The sequence below is a fragment of the Saccostrea cucullata genome, unplaced genomic scaffold, assembly GCF_032062105.1.
Source record: "Saccostrea cucullata isolate Sc308-1 unplaced genomic scaffold, CSIRO_AGI_Scuc_v1 ctg588, whole genome shotgun sequence".
In the NCBI taxonomy this organism is placed as follows: Eukaryota; Metazoa; Mollusca; class Bivalvia; order Ostreida; family Ostreidae; genus Saccostrea; species Saccostrea cuccullata.
Window position 1 is genome coordinate 1 of NW_026929611.1, and position 21,105 is coordinate 21,105.

Below are 21,105 nucleotides of genomic sequence, written 5' to 3' on the forward strand. Positions count from 1 at the left end.
TGAAATTCTTGGAGCACTGCTAGGAATAAATGAGATAAATCATGAACAATTTCGTCGTAAATCCAAACGAAAGATTGTAAAACCACTACATCAGCTTACTATTCAAGTTTTACAGTCTAAAAAGTATCCCAAGTTGGCTTTATCTGCCGCATATGCTTCATATTTGTTTCCATCAATGTTAAAATAGTGGCAAAATGATTCCCCTATTGGTATAAATGTTAAGGTAGAAGGTTTTGAAAGTAATATTCCTTTCTGGTTTTCGTATCCAGAGCTTAATAGAAGTTCAGGGGAAATCTTGTGCAAGAGTCTAGATTGCTCTCATAACTTGACGCATCTTAGAGTGCTTACATGCACAAACGGATTTGGCAGTGTAACAAGTGAGGGCTGGAAGGCTTGCGCCAGATCTAATACAACCGCCTTAAAAGGTACCACTTGTTGAGGACATTATTGACAAACAAAGTGTCCCTAATGCTAGGACGCATTTTTCTAGCGAAGTGGAAACATGGCTACTAGAGAACAACTTTGAAGAAGCAGGAAAACTGACGAGAATAATAAGGAAATGGTATGAGGCAAGCGATTCGCCAGGCATTTCATCCAAAGAAAGAATTCAACACCTGAAAGATATGCGGAAATTTTTGCTAGATGATACCGACTTTGGAAAATTTCCTCCAAAAAGGCGTTATATCAATGGCATACCAATTGTAACATTTCAAGGAATGTGTATTGACATAGACACACAGATGTATGGAATAACTGGTTCGTACAATGTTAGATGCGTCGGTTCCCTGGCTGCAGAGACCACTGTTGGAGTGTTGCAATCCCCTAGTCCAGTCAGTCAGGTATCCATAAAGGCCAGGGATGTTCCAGCCCTTATGAACACATTAGTGGATGTTATGACATGCAAAATAAATACAGATAGGTATATGAAATGATGCTTAGATTTTTTTATATTAAAATACATTTAAAAAATATATTATTAAATATGCAATTAAAAAGAATCAAAAGAAATATTGTAATTTTTATATATATACTTCAACAGGGGCTTTTACATGCGAACATCAAAATCTAGTGGTGTATACCCAGTTCATGAAGGCGAGGTTTCAAGAATGGATATCTCAACCGACCAGTGTTCTTCTTCACCAGTCTGTTATATTTCGTCAAACATCGTTCCGAGGTAATTATTTAAAAATGAATTGTACTCCACTTATGCTTCTAAATGCATGTTATGATATTTTAAGCGTTCTCATTCTATAACTTAAGGCCTTTCTTCTAAATAAAAAAAAAATGCAAAATAAACAACAGTAGTAATATAATATTAATGTAACTCTTTTAGGTATACAGTACATTATATGAAAATTTTAAATTAGAGTAAGCATTTTCTTTTCTTAGATACAATACTTAAATGTAGATTAAGTTATTCGATTTTTTGTAGAGACCACCATTTTGATGAACCTGAAAGGCAAAATGTTGTTCGGAAAATAAAATTTGGAAGCATATCAAATCCAAGTGAACCATCTAGGGGAGCGCTGTCTGTCCGGCAGTACCATAGAAAAGACGAATCGAAAATATTGCCGACAAAACGATTAAGAATATCAGTTGATTTCTAAAACTAACAATAGATCCATGGGTCACAACGCTCGCCTGAGTTCTCTGCCAGAACCCCCCCCCCCCCTTGTAATACTTAGATTCCACCGTACCCCAAGGGGTCATATTTTGAATAATTTAGAATCTGCACAACCTAAAAAATACAATAAATATTTCAGATTGTTACTAAGAAGACTGATTTTTAAAGAATTTGTTTAAAATGCGTTTTGATATGACAATTTGATTCTCTTTTAGGGTCCCAACCAACCCTTGGGGCCATATATTGAATAATTTATAAACTACACTACTTCAGGTACTTTTTTTATTTTTTGAATAGCCACACCATATTTTTGCCTTTTCTCAATTATATTTCCTTGGAAAAGGGGCTTGTTCCTTCTTTTTTACAATTTAAACAGTCCTTTACTCAAGAATGACCTTTCAAAACTTTGATTAAAATTTGTGTTGTATCTCTTGATAAAAACCTTAATATATGAAAAGTTTACATACAGGTAGACTGACAGACGATGGACATCGGGTGAACAGAAACACTCACTTCAGCAAGATCCAAATGTGTTTTTTCTGTTTAACCTCCATTAAAAACTGTTAATCGAAGTGATGAAAATTACAAGAACACAAAATCTTTTTTTTATATGATTTTTTTATTTGCGAAAACAGCAAGAAAATAAGAAAGAACAACATTATTGTGAACAAACTTGTATAACTGTATGTAATATAATGTAGTGTGAATGCTGCCTGGCATGAAAAAATAAAGATGTTTTCCATTTATATCGACTACAAGTATGTTTTTGGATGTCTACATTAGTTCAGCACCAGACGTGCACATTTTTCTGTGTTTTAGGAGGGATTTCCTATTCCGGAATGTTTTTTCACATTTTCCACAAGGAATACCAGTGGAGTTATGCTTGTTTTTGATATGTTCCTGCAAATATCTCTTTTCTAGAAATTTTTTTCCGCATAATTCACAACTTTCCACTGCCTCTCTAGATGTGTTGCAGCATGTTTTTTCGTGTTTCTTCAGTTGTCGAAAAAAACCACCAAACTTTTTACAACCATCTTTCTCATCCTTGTGTGTTGCAATATGTCTTCGTAGGTGATATGCATTTTTGAATCTCTTATCACATTTATTACATAAAAAGCCTTCGTTGAAGTGCTTAAATTTTCTATGATCGCTTAAAGCCCCAGTACTGGAGTATGATTTACCGCATACTTCACAAATATGTTTCTTTTTTATTGAAGCATGAACTTTTTCATGACGAAGTAATAGATATCGATGCTTAAACTCTTTGCCGCATTGATTACAAATGAATTTTTTGTCCTGATCTGCATGATATCCTAAATGCCTTTTTAGAGTCCCTTTCGACTTGTACTTATTTCCACATATTCCACATTGGAACAAAGATGTCTTTACTTCTATTGTTATTTCCTGAATATCCATCTATATAAAAAGAAAAGAAGAAATATACAATATTGTATGCAAGTAATGAGATGTCTCTTTAATAAATCCCCCCTACCCACAATTATGACGACCTCACACCCTGTTACTTATATATGTAATATTGTTAATACGTGTATCGACTCTACATTTAAATAAATGAAATGCCGGTACTTTTTATCTGAACTTAAAAAGGATATAATAGTTGGTACATTTCAAAATTAATAGACAGTTTACAAAATATTCTTACCATTACACGAATCTCTCTCGAACACGTTCTCTCACAGTGAATCGTGAATGTTATTCGAATAACTTGTCAAACCAGTTTAAATCTCAGAGATTTACTCAATAAAAATTATTTTATAAATTCAGGTCACTGCACTATGAACAAATTAAAAATAGAAAAGAACTAAATAAACAGTTAAATAGATTTTCAAAAATTAATTTTATAAGTATATATATAAAGATATAATCTCTAAGCACAAGGACGGAATCACTATATATAGACTATCAGGTTAATAAACTATGGTGCGCGGTTTGGTTTTTTTCTTGTATTTGCGATTTTAACCGCGCTACTTAAACAAAATGCAAAACTTTAACATTAAATAAAGTTTTTTGCGACTCCCCAATACGTTGTGTTTTTTTCAGAAACGATTCCCCCTTACGTAAAATTAACTATGTGAAGAAAAAAATGTCCCGTTTACTTATTTTTCTTGGGGTTTGGAAAGTTTTGATAGTTGCAGGTGAGAGATAGATGTTTAATTTTGCTGTTTCGACTGCATAAACCAACTTTCAAGTCGTAGGTTTAGCAAAGTATTGATGTTTTGACCACTCAGTCATCGTGAAAATGAAATCTGTGAAATAGTTTCGAAGTGTTTGAGAATACTAGACGTATTTGAGTGCCGGACTTTTGACCTATTGAAAGCTTATCTATCGCTGCCTTCCGTGCAATATATAATTTTTGTAAATAAATGCTACAAATGAGGAAAAAAAGCGTGACCTACCTTTCTCCCGTCTTCGAAGCGGTAGAAATGTACTCCCCCATACGTTGAAAACGACTCCCCCATACTTTTGAGCGACTCCCCCGCGTTACCCGTTTTATACGGTGAAATAGATCGGCCGGTGCGGCCGATAATGAAAGCTCTATATCTTCTAAATCAAAATTTATAAGGAAAGACAAGTAATAGCTTTTTAAAAAAGCTTGCCTGACTAAATCAATCAATTTATCTGCATGAAAAGTGATAAACCTTTTGAGCAATACTTTGTGGGTTTAAAACATATCCTAACCTTATATTTTGAGAACCTTGTGTAATGGAAATCTAGATTTTATTTAACTTGTAGAAGAAACATCATTACATTGCATACTAAAGAGTTGTTACTGGGGTCTGCAAGTGGAGTGATCCGCCCTTGGATCTAAATTGATTTCAAGCTACATTGTAACACCTATTATAAAATCTGTTATCAAATCATGCTTTGTAAACATTTTAAAAGATGGGAATAATTAAATACACATTTTGTTGGAGTATGTTTTTCTCCTCTGAAGTAAACAGTAGTAATGTGTGTTCATTATTTTTTTTTTCTTAAAAGGGGGGGGGGGGGGGGTAGTGACAAAAAATGAAAACTGTTTCAGATAAAATGCAGGAAAAGAATTCAAATGTAAATGTCAAAATCTGGCTCTCTAGATATGATCGCACAGTTTCGGATCTTGAAAATATCAATCCTTATACAGCCTGATGCAATAACATTTTTGAAAAGTAGGTCTTACTTCAAGGTTAGAGTCACAAGATAAAAGTTCATATTTTACTTAGAAAAGCTTTACCACAGGTAGTATGCATGTGTTAAATGAAAGCTATGGAACGCCGTCACTGCCTTATAGCAGAACACTACTACTGCATTGTGTCAACCTTCCATTACATTATGTCAACTCTTTATGACATTAACCCACACTACTATTGCAATGTGTCAACCTTCCATTACATTATGTCAACTCTTTATGACATTAACCCACACTACTATTCCATTGTGTCAACCTTCCATTACATTATGTCAACTCTTTATGACATTAACCCACACTACTATTGCATCGTGTTAACTTTCCTCTACATTATGTCAACTCTTTATGACATTAACACATCCTACAATTATATTTCGTCAACTTGCATTTCGTTATGTTTACTTTTCATGAGATCTTAGTTTTTATTAACTGATGTGAAAAGCTCATGCCATACTGTGCGCACTCTTCTACATTATGTCGATTCACTATTACGTTATGCGAACACGGGTATCCTCGGCCTTTATATGAGCATAACGTATTTTCCGCGTTCCGCAAGCACTAAAAATGGCGGGAGAGAAAACTGTCGTAGAAGAGATTCTCAGCGATTTGGGAATGACATCTCTTTAAATGAAAACTTTAAGCGACAAATGATTGACAAATCTTGAATCAAATATTATGAGTCGTGCAGCAATCATTTTTTTTCCTGTTTATTTTGAATTTTTTTTTAATAAAAGTCTTAAACTTTGAAGGACATTGCATTAGTTTCACAGTAAGCTTAGCTGAATTAAGTTGAAAACTTTTTTCTATAAAACTATAAAGCCTGAGAGCTTCTCCGCTTTCCGCCCTTGGTCTCCAACATATACCGTCCCCCTTCCTTGTTCAAGATTCCCATATCTGCCACTGATATGTGCCCATGCATGCTTACTAAGGCATATTCAATTGATTTAGATGAGCGACTGGTAGATTTTTGTAATAGAATTCTGGCCCTGGAATGATTAAAAAAAAATTACTAACTCCAGTGACGTAGCATCTTTTTTTGAAAGAGGAGGTCAGCCAGAAAAAAAAATCATTTACCCGAAAAAAAATTGACAAGCCAAGAAAAAAAAGTGCAAGCCCGAAAATCCTACTTCGGGGAGAAGGGTCCAACTTCGATCAGTCCTATATTTTTCCAGATATATTTCATTACCCTTAGTGGATTATACTTCAACAAAAAGTGGGGGTGGGGGCTGTACAGTTTCAATGAACATTACATTTTCTATAGTCAAGTTATGTCTGGAAAAAGAGGGGGGTTGATATTATGTGCCTGTAATTTGTCCTAATCAATCAGGACCCCCCCCCCCCCCCTTCTTACCAGTCATTAAAAACGGTCGTCAACATTCATTATATACTAGATATACAGCTTTGAGATAATGTAAATGTTTTTTAACATCAGCTAATGAACTTTTGGAATCAACATGATAAAGAGTTAACACAATATAAAGATATTTTTCAATCACATAGGAAAGAGTTGACATAACGTAATTATATATCCACATCACGGAATGGAGTTTTGACATAATGTAATAAAGTATTGATGTAATATAAAGATATGTTCACATTATGTTATACCCTTTTTACACCACGTAATAAAGCACTGACATAAAGGTACGATGTGTTCACCTCACATCATGATGCCCTTGCCGTAAAATAAAGATAAATCCATATCACGTAATAATGCTTTGATAAAATAGAAATATACACTTTCAAAAAGGAATGGGCTTTTGACTTCATGTAATGATAAGTTTAATTATAAAACACAATTTACTTGACGTAATGCAATTTTGACCTCACATATTAAAGAAATGAAATGATGTAAAGAAAAATTCATTTCATGCAATAAAGTTTTAACACAATGTAAACACATTATCACTTCACATAATGATTTTTTTACTTCAAGTTATGAAGTGCTGACATAATGAAAGGATGTATTTACTTCATGTAATGCAGCATTGACATGATGTTAAGATATATTTACATCATCTCATAAAAAATGGACATAACGTAAAGATATGTTCACATCACGTAATGATAAATTGACATAATAAATGCATAGTTGTATGCTATAAGGCAGTGATGACGTTCCATAGAAAGCCCTATCTTTTCTCTTTCAAAGGTTTTGACTAATTTAAAGTAATGTTAAAATTCTTGAAAAGTAGGTAAAACTTCATGGTCAAGGTCAGAGGGTCAAAATCATATACAATAGATATACTCTAAGAGTGGGATGCTTCGCTTTGCAGTGCCGTCAATGTAAATCCAAATGAATCTATGAGACACAGAACTGACAGTAAATCGATTTTCATCGGAGTTTATTTTAATGATTGATCATTGCTAAACTTTCTATATAACAACATGACTCTATACATGTTCGATGCAGTTGTTTTAGTTGTTCTGAGATAAATCATGAGGAGCTCTATACCATTGTGGATTATATCAGTAATCATTTTGGATTTTACTGTTAATAACATCCTCACAGGTAAACTGCAACTCATAAATGAATACTGTAAACCAACTTTTATTAGCGTGCTAGAAATTTTCGCGAAGTTCGCGAGAGCCTCATCATCGCGAATATTTCTTGCCGCGAACCAGTTCTTAATGTCTCTGTGTCTATTAAAAACAGATTTAAAAAAGGTTTGATCGTGAAAATTAATCGTAGCGAACTAGTTTTACACCAGTAAATCGCGAAATAAAGTCGTCGCAAATAAAAGTTGGTTTACAGTATATACATAAAACATTTTTATGATAAAAATTAAAAAGTGTTCAACATGTACGGATAATGGAAGATAAATTCAAATTATTTTCAGGGAGCCATTTTTGAAAAGTTGTTCGATCCGTCTCGAAACTTTTCTGCCAATTAATTTTTTTGAATGAAAAATATATTGTCCTACCTACTCACATGATTGCACTTCATTTCTTTTTATTATCCTGGGTCGAGAGAATATACTTGTTGCAAACACTACTGAAATAAAGACCACTATTGAAATAATTATATCAATAGTGGTTGAAAGTGCATTTCTATAGCAAACATAGTTAGTAACCACTATTGAAATACAACCACTATTGAAATGATTATATCAATAGTGGTTAAGAGTGTATTTCAATAACAAACATAGGTAATAACCACTATTGAAATACGACCACTATTGAAATAATTATTTCAATAGTGAGTGAGATTCATTTCAATACCTAACACAGGTTTCAACCACTATTGAAATAATGTTCACATTTGAAATAAAGATTTCAATATTGATTAAATTATGGTTTTAGTTTTGAAGTTTTATCAGCAACAGTATCAAAATAATTATTTTAATCACTTTTGAAATTATTATTTCAATAAATATCGGAATCTTCATTTAAGGACAGATGTTACAAACAAAATAAGGATGCCTGGATTGGTATATTTTTTTTTTTTTTTGGTCTGATTTCATTGAAAATTATGCAAATAATAAATTTCTAGAATATAAAGAAATTGTAAATCTTCTTTGATGTTCAAAATTCTGCCTCACTAAAATCATCCTTATTCATACACTTTAATTATTACTCTGTATATTTTTCACTCCAAATCCAATTTTTTGTGAAATTTTGGATAAAAAATCAAAAATTACGCCGTGAAACTTTTCTTTCAATACTGGTCGTATTTCAATAGTGGTTGAAACCTATGGTTAAAACCTATGGTTATCATATTGAAATGTACTCTTTCCACCATTAAATAATTATTTATAATGCTCGTATTTCAATAGTGGTTGCAACCTATGGTTATTATATTGAAATGCACTCTCACCCACCACTTGCCGGTGAAGAGCTGTAAACTTTGTCCTATACTCGGCACTGCGGGTCATTGAGCAGGGAGAAGATCTTTTTCGTGCCAGCACCTACAGCGACACGGGACCTCGATCAGTTTATACGTTTCATTCGATGGACCGGTCTCCACGTCCCACAACATATAATAGTTTTATACCGTGTTTCAAGACAATAAAGAATGGAATTTAATTGAAGGTACATAATATATATTTGTCGTACACAGATCCTGCCAGCTGTTTTGAGATAAAGAAATGCTCCCCTTCCTCTAACGACGGCGAGTACTGGTTATTCCCAGAAATGTTTGACAGGCAAACACCCTTAAAGATTTACTGTCATAATATGACGTCACCGGAAACTGCGACTGAGTATCTCTCACTGCCCAAAGAGAACTACTTTATAAGGCATGATAAAACTGACTGGAAAGAGGACCGTGTAATGTGTAGCAGGAATTCCAATCCTTTGATGAGGACGGTCTTTTCTAAGATAAAAATAAATATTACGGTAAGGGGTAACACTTACATTGGGTAAAAACGAATGTCTTATTGATGGTTATATTTTGATCTTTTTCATTAAAATATTGTTTAAATTATGCACATTCGGATTTTTGATGATGATTAATATATATGTGTTCCCATAAAAAAAGACAAATGCTGGTAGATTGAAACTTCTTGTATCAAGAATAATAAATAATTTTATAAAAAGAAAATAAAACGAAAAAAAAAAATGTTAGAATTAAATAAATTCAGTTTTAAAGAGTAATTTTGATTTGACAGAAGTCGTTCTTCTGTTGGAGAAGTTTATTATATATATTATGTATTTTTTATTAAATTGCTCAGTAAACGTGTTATCTACAAACAGAGATATATCCAATATACAAATACAGCCAATATATATATATATATATATTGGGGGGGGGGGGTCTCACAAGTCTTTAGATAATTCCTTGTAAATTTTAAGATTATAAAGAGCTATGAAACAATCACTTTACGAATCTATCGAGTTGATTTTATGTCGTAATGTTTAAAAATGACGCATGTATGGATGTAAAAACGTATGGATCAGATGAGACGAAATCGATATCTTTTATAGCTAATTTTTAAGGTTGAAAGTATATCATGAATAAAATAAGAATAAAAAAATACACAGTGACAGCATGAAAAGTGTCACTCTTTGACGAAGTTTCCAAATTATATTATCACAAATTTAGTTTTTTTTTCTGTAATAGTTCAAAGTGTGACTAATTTCTCCCTAAAGTAGTTTAGAGTACTTCTTCCTAAAACCAAACACATGAAACAAATGATATAATGAAACAGAATTTGTGATATTTGGCATGGGTCCATAATGATCTGAAATTAAAGTTCAAATGAATATAATCCAATTTTAAAATTTTCCATGCAGTCACTGAGCATAAAGCAGGACGACTTCACATTTGCGAATACTACTGGTGTCAGTGCGGTAGAGAATGTACCGTTTGGGACGACTCATGATTGCACCGCTAGCAAGACCTGGTATTATGAAAACAATCAAACATGCCAGCTTTTTGCAAGGTTTCAGATAGATCTACAAGGAACGGGGGTAGCTATCTCAAAATCGGTAATTTTCTTTTTTCCCTGGGTGGACATTTTCTTTTCAATTGAAATTGTTTAGAACCAACGTATGGATCAGGTGAGACGTTTTCATTGATATGAAAATAACGTATATAGAATTATGAAATGTAAAAATGGTATTTGAAAATAAAACTAGGACAATTTTGGTTGGCAAGTTTATTTATTTATCATTTTTACCATTTCATACTTGCAAACGAGGAAACTTTTGTGTTTAATTAAACAAAGATACTAGTAACTGCCTTTTAAAATCGCTCATTTTGGAATTTGCCCAATGATTACAAGGGCTTAAATAGAATGGGGGTGTGTGTAAAATGCATGCAATTAAAAATACGTAATATATTTTTTTTCTTTTTCAGTTGTTTATTATCATACAGCTAAGAGAATTACCTGCGATGAAATGGAGGATATTCCGTAAAAACTGGATAGTCCTGAACCAAATTCCTCATAGATTATGTACTGCTTATTGAATGATCGGACACCAAAAATACGTTCTTACTCCTTAGATAGTCTCTGAACTTTCATAACAAAAGGTTTAATGTCTACAAATATTGTAGAGTTATAAGAGTTTCGTCTAGAAACGTATGGAAACGATTATTCTGATGCCCTACGAGGGTAGTTCAATAAGTAAAATGTCTCCTAAAAGAAAAGAAAAATACGTATTGTAATTACGTAATGTTATTGGTTTTTTTTTTTTTTTTTTTTTTTGAATTCCTCAAAGCATTCCTTGTTTTCCTTTACACGTGTCTCAGGTTTTTGTACCCTTGACCAGAAAACCTTAGCACCTAGGGATGCCCTAAAGACACTGATGAATATTACCTCCCATGGCATATTTGATATTGTACAATCTTCCTTTGATTGTTTCCATGCGTTTTAGTTCACCTGAGTCATGTGAGTTGAAGGCTCAAGTGAGCTTTTCTGATCAAAATTTGTCCGTTGCCTGTCGTCGTCGTTGTTGTCGTTGTCGTCGTAAACTGTTTACATTTTCATCTTCTTCTCAAGAACCACCGGGCCAATTTTAACCAAACTTGCTACAAAGTATCCTTCGGTGAAGGTGATTCAAGTTTGTTCAAATGAAGGGCCATGCCTTCTTCCAAGGGGATATAATTATGAATTATTGAAAAATTAATGTCATTTTTCAAAAAATCTTCTCAAGAACCAATGGGCCAGTAGGATGGGGCCACAATGAACGGTCAAAGTTTTACATAAGAATATATTCGAAAATCTTTAAAAATCTTCTTCTCAGGAACAGCAAAGCCATGATTAGTCATATATATGTGAAAGCATCCTCAGGTTGTGTAGATTCAAGTTTGTTCAAATCATGACCCCTGGGAATAGGATGGGGCCACAGCGGACGATCAAAGTTTTACATAAGAATGTATAAGGAAAATCTTCAAATCTTCTTCTCAAGCACAGTAAAGCCATGATTGGTTAAATTTATGTGAAAGCATCCTTGTGTGGTGTAAATTCTAATTTCTTCAAATCATGATCCCCGGCAATAGGGTGGGGCCACAATGGTCAATCAAAGTTTTACATAGGAATATATAGGACAAAATCTTTTCCTCAAGAACAGAAAAGCCATGGTTATTCATATTTACATGAAAGCATCTGCAGGTCTTGTAAATTCAATTTTTTTCAAATCATGACTCCTGGGGGTAGGATGGGGCCACGATGGACAGTCAAAATTGATGTAGGAAAAATCTTCTTCTCAAGAACAGCAAAACCATGATTAGTCATATTTATTTGAAAGCATCCTAAGGTAGTGTAGATTCAAGTTTGTTCAAATCATGACCCCTGGGGATAGGGTGGTCAATCCTTATGAAATTCTGTTTTTAAAATCTTCTCCTCAAGAACAGCAAAAACATGATTAGTAATATTTATATGAAAGCATCTGCAGGTAGTGTACATTCAGGTTTGTTCAAATCATGACCCCCCGGGGATAGGATTGAACCACAATGATTGGTCAAAGTTTTACATAGGAATATGTAGAAAAAAATTTCTTCTCAAGAACAGCAAAGCTATGAATGGTCTTTTTTTTTATATGGAAGCATCATCAAGTTTGTTCTCATGACCCCCAGGAGGTAGAGTAGGGCCACAATGAAATTCAAACTCGTAGGAATCAAGTTAGTTAGTCAATATAAATATGTTTGCATTCTTATTTTAGTGTAGATTCAATTTAGTTCAAATACTACCCCCTCTCCCTTTTATGCTACCCCCTCTCCCTTTTATGGTTAGATCGGGACCACTATTTAAAACTATACTGATTTTTTTTTTCTTGGCCAGTGCTCAGCTGAGTGATATGGCCCCTGGGCCTCTTGTTTTCTAATAAAAAGATCACCAATCGCTGAGTTCTAGCGAATATGAGATGACAAAGCTCTGTACTATTTCTTTTCTTCAAAACATCATTATTTGCCACAGTATTGGCAGGTACAAATTACCCTTGTGACCGGTATTTGGACTTCCTTTGCAGGAAATCTGCTTAACTTTCGTTTATGCAATTTGAACATTATAGGTACCATTGATGGTCCTTCACTTGGGTGCATATTAAGCAACTATCTGATAGAAATATCATTATATTCATTGCCTCTGTTAAATACTAACAATGTTGTGGTGTTGAAATGTTTAGTGACATGGTCATATCTTTCAGTGAAAATCTGTTAATATACTTAATGTTGCACGCAGCATCCATTTTTAGCCGGGCTTTGCTGAATCACCACTCCAAGTGCATTGTCACCATGCATACCCATTGCGAGCTCAATTTTTAGAAAGCTATACATTGTACCCCGGTATTTTCATTAAAAATTAGGGCTAGGTATAATTTTCTGGAATGTTAAATTTAATTATTGTCACATGGGATCTTTTTTACTTAATCATAATCCTACAAAGTCTACCTGTTAAACATCAATGGTCAAAAGGAAAAAATTTAAAGATGCACTAATTTCGGATCAGACAATATACTCTAGCAATTAAAGCCCGGCTTTCAGTACTTTCTGTACTTTGATTTGTTTACTTTTCTACCCTGTGCAGGACTTTGCTTTCAGCAAAACCCGGCTAAAAACCATATATCCTGTACAGTTTGTGTGAGGGAGGGTGTGTGTTTAGTGTGTGTGTTTTACTTGACTTTGTTGTAGGGAGAGGGCTAAAACGGGCCTTGCCTGCTGCTCAACTCCATTCACTTTTTAGCTCACCTGAGCTGAAAGCTCAAGTGAGCTTTTCTGATCACATTGTGTCCTTCGTCCGTCCGTCTGTCTGTCTGTCTGTCTGTCTGTCTGTCTGTCCGTCTGTAAACTTTTCACATTTTCGACTTCTTCTCAACAACCGCTGGGCCAATTTCAACCAAACTTGCCACAAAGCATCCTTGGGTAAAAGGGATTCAAATTTGTTCAAATGAAGGGCCACGCCCTCATTCAAGGGGAGATAATTGGGAATTAATGAAAAATTGGTGGTATGTTTTAAAAATCTTCTTCTCAAGAACCACTGTGCCAGGAAAGATGAAACTTATGTGGATGCATCCTCAGGTAGTGTAGATTCAAGTTTGTACAAATCATGACCCCCGGGGATAGGGCGGGGCCAAAATGGCCGACCAAAGTTTTACATAGAAAATTATAGGAAAATTCTTTAAAAAATATTCTTCTCAAGAATAGCAAAGCCATAATTGATCATATTTATATGGAAGCATCCTCAGGTAGTGTAGATTCAAGTTTGTTCAAATCATGACCCCCGGGGGTAGGGCGGGGCCAAAATGGCCGACCACAGTTCTACATAGAAATATATAGGAAAATTCTTTAAAAATCTTCTTCTCAAGAATAGCAAAGGCATTAATGGTCATATTTATATGAAAGCATCCTCAGGTAGTGTAGATTCAAGTTTGTTCAAATCATGACTCCCGGGGGTAGGGCGAGGCCAAAATGGCCGACCAAAGTTTTAGACAGAAATATATAGGATAAATCTTTAAAAATCTTCTTCTCAAGAATAGCAAAGCCATGATTGATCATATTTATATGGAAGCATCCTCAGGTAGTGTAGATTCAAGTTTGTTCAAATCATGACCCCCGGGGGTAGGGCGGGGCCAAAATGGCCGACCAAAGTTTTACATAGAAAATTATAGGAAAATTCTTAAGAAAATCTTCTTCTCAAGAATAGCAAAGCCATAATTGATCATATTTATATGGAAGCATCTTCAGGTAGTGTAGACTCAAGTTTGTTCAAATCATGACCCCCGGGGGTAGGGCGGGGCCACAATGGCAGACCACAATTTTACATAGAAATATATAGTAGGATGATTCTTTTAAAAATCTTCTTCTCAATAATAGCAAAGCCATAATTGATCATATTTATATGGAAGTATCCTCAGCTAGTGTAGATTCAAGTTTGTTCAAATCATGACCCCTGGGGGTAGGGCGGAGCCACTATGGCCAATCAAAGTTTTACATAGAAATATATAGGAAAATTCTTTAAAAATCATCTTCTCAAGAATAGCAAAGCCATGATTGGTCATGGGACTATTTTTGGATTTAAACTTTTCAATAATAAACCAAGTGCTACTTTTTCCTAGCCACAGTGCTCAGGTGAGCGATGTGGCCCATGGGCCTCTTGTATTTTTTGAAAGTAAAATTTTGTATAAATAAAAAAGTCCTTCGTGACGCGTCAGTGTAATTTACACAAAAGTAAGCTTAAAACCCCTCCATATAAACACTTTTCTTTTGCATGTTCGCAACATGGTTTTGTTTGACCCAAGAAACAAACTACAAACGGTTTGATTCGAGGGGTCGACAAACACATTTTACCCGAGAACCCAGTCAATTAAATGTTTTGTAATATACTTTTTTTTAGACTTATGTGTAAAAATCGTAAATATGGTGTAAAGAATGGAGGCGTACAAGGCGAGGACAATCCCCCGCTCTGAGAAAAGACATTTCTCAATTCTTAAAGTTATTTTTACACATAAGTCTAACAAAAGTATATTACAAAACATTTAATTGACTGGGTACTCTTCCGTGAATTTTGAAAATTGAGAAACATATTGTCTCAGAGCGGGGAATTGTCCACGCCTTATACGCCCTCTTTCTTTCGTTGGTGTGTTCCCCGAATGGCTACTCGGAAAAAACAACAAGTAATTATCACACTCAATTAAGGGGCCCTCTAAGGGGTACAGGTAGACTTACCTGTGTTAACCTGGATAACCAATCTTGTATAAATCAGATATATTCATTCAATTTTATTTTAATTAAGAGTTTTTTTTTCTGAAAAATACTCAATTAATTAATTAATTAAGATTTAAGAAAAATAAAAAAAATTATTGTACCTTAAATTTAATATTTTTTTTTTCAAACTATTCAATAGTATTGATTGAGAATTTACAAATTGTTATAATCCCCTTTTTGTGCTACATTTTCAAACTCTTTTAAATAAATGAAAACAAATGATTTTTTTTCTTAAAATAATATAGATATTTATTTATGGTAAAATAGTGTTTCTATAAAGTTTTGTCTAAATTAATTCATTTATTTATCATTTTTAATTATCAAAACATTCTTTTAAATCATCATAAAAAACAGAAGTTTATGTTTCAATTTTTATAATAAATAAATTATAGACTCTACATCTGAACTTCTTCACCTTGGATAGTGATCCCTTACATGTATTTGTGATGAAACATATACACGCCTGCTAATCGATCACTTGCACAACCAGCAGTTGTGTATAACAATCAAAAGAGATCGATTTCCGGTTGTGCAGTTGATGCAAATAATTCCAGTGCACAGGTAGTAAATGGACTCGATTCAGACAATAATTGATATTTTTATTAAAATATAAGAATGTAATTCCATGAGCAATTTATTTTTCTTTAATTTTACACTCTCATAAAATGCAGTGATTGTCGATTAGCGACTATATTTGTTTTGAAGCAAGGGCTGGTAGAGCGAAAACGCTGATTGAAAACAGTATTCGCCGACTAAAATTCGTTTTAATCTCAACTAACCTTAAAAATTCAATGTCCACCATGAGTATGCAACAAGTGCATCCTATCCACCAAAACTGGGACTTCGATATGTGTATAATTTGACAAGTATTCGAAGAAAAAAACATTGCTTGTGCATGCGATCATTCAGTTGTGAAAGAGATCTCGGGTTATGCATGAGATGAAGGACAAAAAGTTTCAAACTTTACGAATAAAATTAAACATTATATAATTATAACGCAGTCTTGCAAAATTTAAAACATAAAACTATAGAATTTTCTTGCAAATAAGTTGAATTTGTGAGAAAAAAGATATATAAGATAAGTAAACTGTTGAAGTAGATCTGTTAGGGGAGGGGGTTAAAGTTTCAGTTACAATCAATATAATTACAGTAAAAAATTATGTGTGTATTATTTAAATCATAAATCTTGTGTGAATTATCCAATGCATCTTTAATATGACTATTCCGTATGCAAAAAAAAAAAAAATAATTAATAATAAAAAAAAAAGATAAAATAAAATTTAAAAAAAAACAGCATATACTGGGCAGTATATATCATTTTCTTTCAGTACGAAATTGTTCAACTCAAACATACCTTACCTTTATTTGACGGTACTTCAACAAAAGTGGAGGGAAAGACCGAATTTTTCATGCTTTCATTTCATATATATTTTATAGTAAAAGTGCTGTCTGTGAAAAAAATAAGAGGCAGGCTAAATTATTCGATGATATGTGTTTGCCAAGGGGTAAATATTTCCTGGTGTTTTGAAGCTAGGTATCCTGAATTTTGTTATCGAGATGGAAAGGATCAAGATGACAACACCACATTACAGGTGCTTCTGGACAGGACCCCCCCCCCCCCCCCGGACTTGTTGGACACTTTTTTCTCACAAATTATATTTATTACATTATTCATCATGTATACCATAGGGGGAAAATCGTCAAAAATCCAAAATAATCGTTCAATAAAAAATATCCCTATTAAACATTCCAAATAAAATTAATGCAAAGCATCAAATCAGCCGCAAAATTTATAATTTCAAAAATTACTTGTACTTTCTTTATTTGAAAAGCATCAATGCATGGGAAGCACACAATATTCAAAGCTGAAATAGATCAATTTCATTTCAGACTGTCTTCAAAGCAAAAATAAATAAAATGTTTTTTTTTAATTAAATAGAAATTTTAGTGCATTTGTTCATCAAATGGAGTCATCAATGAATCAATAAAAAAGTCAATGATGAATTGTAAGAATGTATGAATGAAGATGTAGGTCTCTCAAGATGAACCACATGCCGAAACCCTGGATCTTTATCACGTGATAATACCCATGGTTTCTGCAGTAGGCTAATCAAGGCGCGTAGTTTGATGGAAAAAATGTAAGAAAAATATTTGTTGTCACATCTGTTGCACATTCAAAACAATTTTTACTACAGTGTTGTTGAAAAACTTTTTCAATTTTTATTCACCTTGCAACTTTAACCACTTCATTATTATCTGGAAAATTATGACGATTTCCTTTCATATCTTGATTACTCCCTGGTTGGGGAGTACCTATTGTAAACTCTTTCTATATAACTATTTATTATTAATTACCCAATTAGAAATGACAATGAAATTGTAACAACAACAATAAATGCTCAGTTTAAAGAAAGTTTTTAAAATTAAGATTAGTTTACAGAACTTATGAAAAATAACGCCTCATTTCCCGATATAAGAGATCGGCCGCTGCTGCTGAAAAAGTCAAAATGTGCTTGCAAAAATGACTGTACATCATTGGCGGATCTAGAAGGTGGTTCCTGGGGTTGGACCCCCCCCCCTCTATTTGATTAGAGAGAGAGTTAAACACGGATATTTTATTACGTCTAATATTTTTAATAAAATAAATACTTTGAATAAAAAAAAATATTTAGAATAAAATAAATACACTGTACATGTTGTTCAATCTCTGTCCTTTCTGATAGCTGTAAATAGAGTTCCCTCGTTTAATATGCTTTCCTCTGAGTACCGTCACATACAATCCGAGCCCTGCTTGCTTGTTTGTGTTTTTGTTTTGTTTGTTTGTTATTGGCTTGTTAAAGTCCCCCATAGAACTGTTGAAAACTCAGTGTTGCCAGGTTTAAAGTGCCTATATGCATGAGTGTTGGACACCTGGAGCCCCCCCCCCTTTTTTTTCAAAAATTGCTGGATCTGCCCTATGCGATGTCTTCATATTATAGACAATATTTAACATTTTATAACTACCAAAAATAAAATAGTATAAGAGGTGAATTATGGAGATTGTATAATACTTGCGTAACTTTTTATCCTTTATCTCATGCATAACCCGAGATCTCTTTCACAACTGAATGATCGCATGCACAAGCAATGTTTTTTTTCTTCGAATATTTGTCAAACTATACAATATCGAAGTCCCAGTTTTGGTGGATAGGATGCACTTGTTGCATACTCATGGTGGACATTGAATTTTTAAGGTTAGTTGAGATTAAAACGAATTTTAGTCGGCGAATACTGTTTTCAATCAGCGTTTTCGCTCTACCAGCCCTTGCTTCAAAACAAATATAGTCGCTAATCGACAATCACTGCATTTTATGAGAGTGTAAAATTAAAGAAAAATAAATTGCTCATGGAATCACATTCTTATATTTTAATAAAAATATCAATTATTGCCTGAATCGAGTCCATTTACTACCTGTGCAGTGGTATTATTCGCATCAACTGCACAACCGGAAATCGATCTCTTTTGATTGTTATACACAACTGCTGGTTGTGCAAGTGATCGATTAGCAGGCGTGATATAGAGAGGGACTAAATACATTGTAAATATTGTAAATATGTGTGATATAAAAGTGAAACAGTGCTATTTAATATATACTGTGGAAATCAGTGCTGCTAAACAATAGAACTTAAAGATAATTTATAGTTTTTAATTATGTTTTGTGCTTGTAAAATTATTTATTTAAAAAATATGTACAAAATATTTATTCATACTAGTGCTCAAATAAAAAAAAAAATTAAAAATCCATTTTATTTATTTAAATTCTTTTAGATTATTCATACAGGTAAATCTACCTGTACCCCTTAGAGGGCCCTTTAATTGAGTGTGATAATCACTTGTTGTTTTTTCCGAGTAGCCATTCGGGGAATAAACCCTTTCGTTCACCGACATTGCCAGTTGTGTCGAACTCCAACGAATACAAATAAGCTGATCCCACGCACCCTGTGACGTAAGCGGTCCAACATCTCGTCGACAGGTCCAAAATCTCACTCTGCGGTGGATTTTATACGCCTTCTCAGTTAAACTTGCATTTAAAATGTTACGATTTTTGGTATAGAATTAAAAAGGACACAATTTTTGAAGGTATAACAAAGTACCTAATGATAAGTGATATCAAATACAATACGATAGTGTTTTATAAACAAAACGTACTCAAATTCTGAAAGTTAAAAAAAATCACATTCAAATTACCAATTATTTTAAAATTTGTTAGGGTATGCAATACAAATCTTAACAAAGGAAATTTAACATTTAAGGAATGACTCTTATTCTTGGCCATATTATCGAGTATAATCTGGTTTGGGTCAGTTTACGCTTTATGATCCGCGCAATAATACAACCGTAGTAACGGAAGTGATTTGAAGTGAGGGGAGGTAATAACTGATACATAGATCTAGCAGCCATGATGTTTGTTTACATGAAGGAAGATCAAGTAAGTTTGTAGTTAAAGGTACATTTCTTAAATGTGGAATTTTCCATGGATTCCGAGGGCTGGAAATGAGATGATTGCATGGATAAGATGATAAAGCTGGTCGTCAAGAGGGTGTGTCCCCATAAAACAGATTATACAAAATGTTATGCCTTCCTTTTTGGAAATCAACCAATGAGAGGCGAGAATACAAATAAAATTAAATTATTTGAATAGATAATCAAATATGGAAGTCTTTTACCATAACGCTATAATACAGATCCGGTAATGCAAAAAATATGCGATCTACTCGTCTCAACAGGCGATAGAACTAGCTTGATTTGAATTGTCTGTAGGATTACCGAAATTTTACAGTTTATTGGTGGTAAGGACGCAGCTAAAATATACAGTTTAGTTATGTTATAGATAATGCCTGGAATTAGGGAATGTAAGGTAGTTGATTGACCAATGATGGAATTCTCCCCATTGAATTTGCCGTAAATTGCACATCAATTGTTTGTATTACGAAATCTGTAGCGTTATCGCCAAATATTAAAATATAAAATCATTACGCTACAGTTCTGCAGTTAGTAAAACAGAAGCAGTCAGATTCATTTTAGAACCATTTCACGCTAAGTTTGGACTTTCAGTAATGCGTGGCATTCTCGGTGCTACATGTTTACCGCCTGCCAAATGGCAAATAGATTCTCATTGGTTAAGAAATTAATAACATCAGGAACTTTTAATTGTTGTTGACAATGATGAGATGACTTAAGCTCACCTCTCACCTCTGTGCAGGATGAGACAATGTTATTGGTTATTCGATACACTAATTGGCATTTGCCCGAATTTCTATTCCATGTATATTTCAACAGTGAAGGAAAGCTGTGTAAATTTCAGCTAATTATGTAACGTGTAGAATGCCACACCTTACTGAAAGTCCAAACTAAGTGTGAAATGGTTCTATTCTTATGGTGTTGTCTTCCCACAACTAAAATATGTTCAAATCAAATTTCGTGATTCTTTCGTTAGTGAAGCAATGATCCAGTTAAACTGTGCATGCAACATTCCCTAAAAGTTAAAACTTTTAAATGCAAATCCAAAGGTTATCCTAAAGCTATATTCCAGATGACAACATTCAGTCCATTATTAATTTACCAACACGCCAATTTGATTTTAAAGTCGGAAATAAAAATGGAGTAAA

General features: G+C 33.6%; 2 protein-coding genes across 2 annotated transcripts; one reads left to right on the top strand and one right to left on the bottom strand.

Annotated features, from left to right (window-relative positions):
- The first annotated feature begins 11 nt into the window (after positions 1–11).
- Positions 12–1,961, top strand: LOC134281410 (uncharacterized). The gene is made up of 3 exons (XM_062763877.1): positions 12–919; positions 1,040–1,174; positions 1,433–1,961. Exons 1-3 carry the CDS (start codon positions 624–626, stop codon positions 1,605–1,607), a joined length of 606 nt encoding a protein of 201 aa, XP_062619861.1. The 5' UTR covers positions 12–623; the 3' UTR covers positions 1,608–1,961.
- A 331-nt stretch (positions 1,962–2,292) lies between these two features.
- On the bottom strand, positions 2,293–4,140 carry LOC134281411 (zinc finger protein 510-like). Its single transcript, XM_062763879.1, has 2 exons — positions 4,042–4,140; positions 2,293–3,040 (listed from the first exon to the last, which is right to left on the bottom strand). The coding sequence occupies exons 1-2, from the start codon at positions 4,102–4,104 to the stop codon at positions 2,399–2,401; spliced, it is 705 nt and encodes a 234-aa protein (XP_062619863.1). The 5' UTR covers positions 4,105–4,140; the 3' UTR covers positions 2,293–2,398.
- Positions 4,141–21,105: the final 16,965 nt, after the last annotated feature.

What these genes read in the sequence shown, in the direction of transcription:
- LOC134281410 (XM_062763877.1), top strand. Translation starts at nt 624, where the DNA reads ATGCGGAAATTTTTGCTAGATGATACCGACTTTGGAAAATTTCCTCCA. An exon ending in TGCAAAATAAATACAGATAG is followed by an intron (nt 920 to 1,039) that starts GTATATGAAATG and finishes ATACTTCAACAG; the next exon opens with GGGCTTTTACATGCGAACAT. An exon ending in TCGTCAAACATCGTTCCGAG is followed by an intron (nt 1,175 to 1,432) that starts GTAATTATTTAA and finishes GATTTTTTGTAG; the next exon opens with AGACCACCATTTTGATGAAC.
- LOC134281411 (XM_062763879.1), bottom strand. Translation starts at nt 4,104, where the DNA reads ATGGGGGAGTCGTTTTCAACGTATGGGGGAGTACATTTCTACCGCTTC. An exon ending in GCTTCGAAGACGGGAGAAAG is followed by an intron (nt 3,041 to 4,041) that starts GTAGGTCACGCT and finishes CTTTTTATATAG; the next exon opens with ATGGATATTCAGGAAATAAC.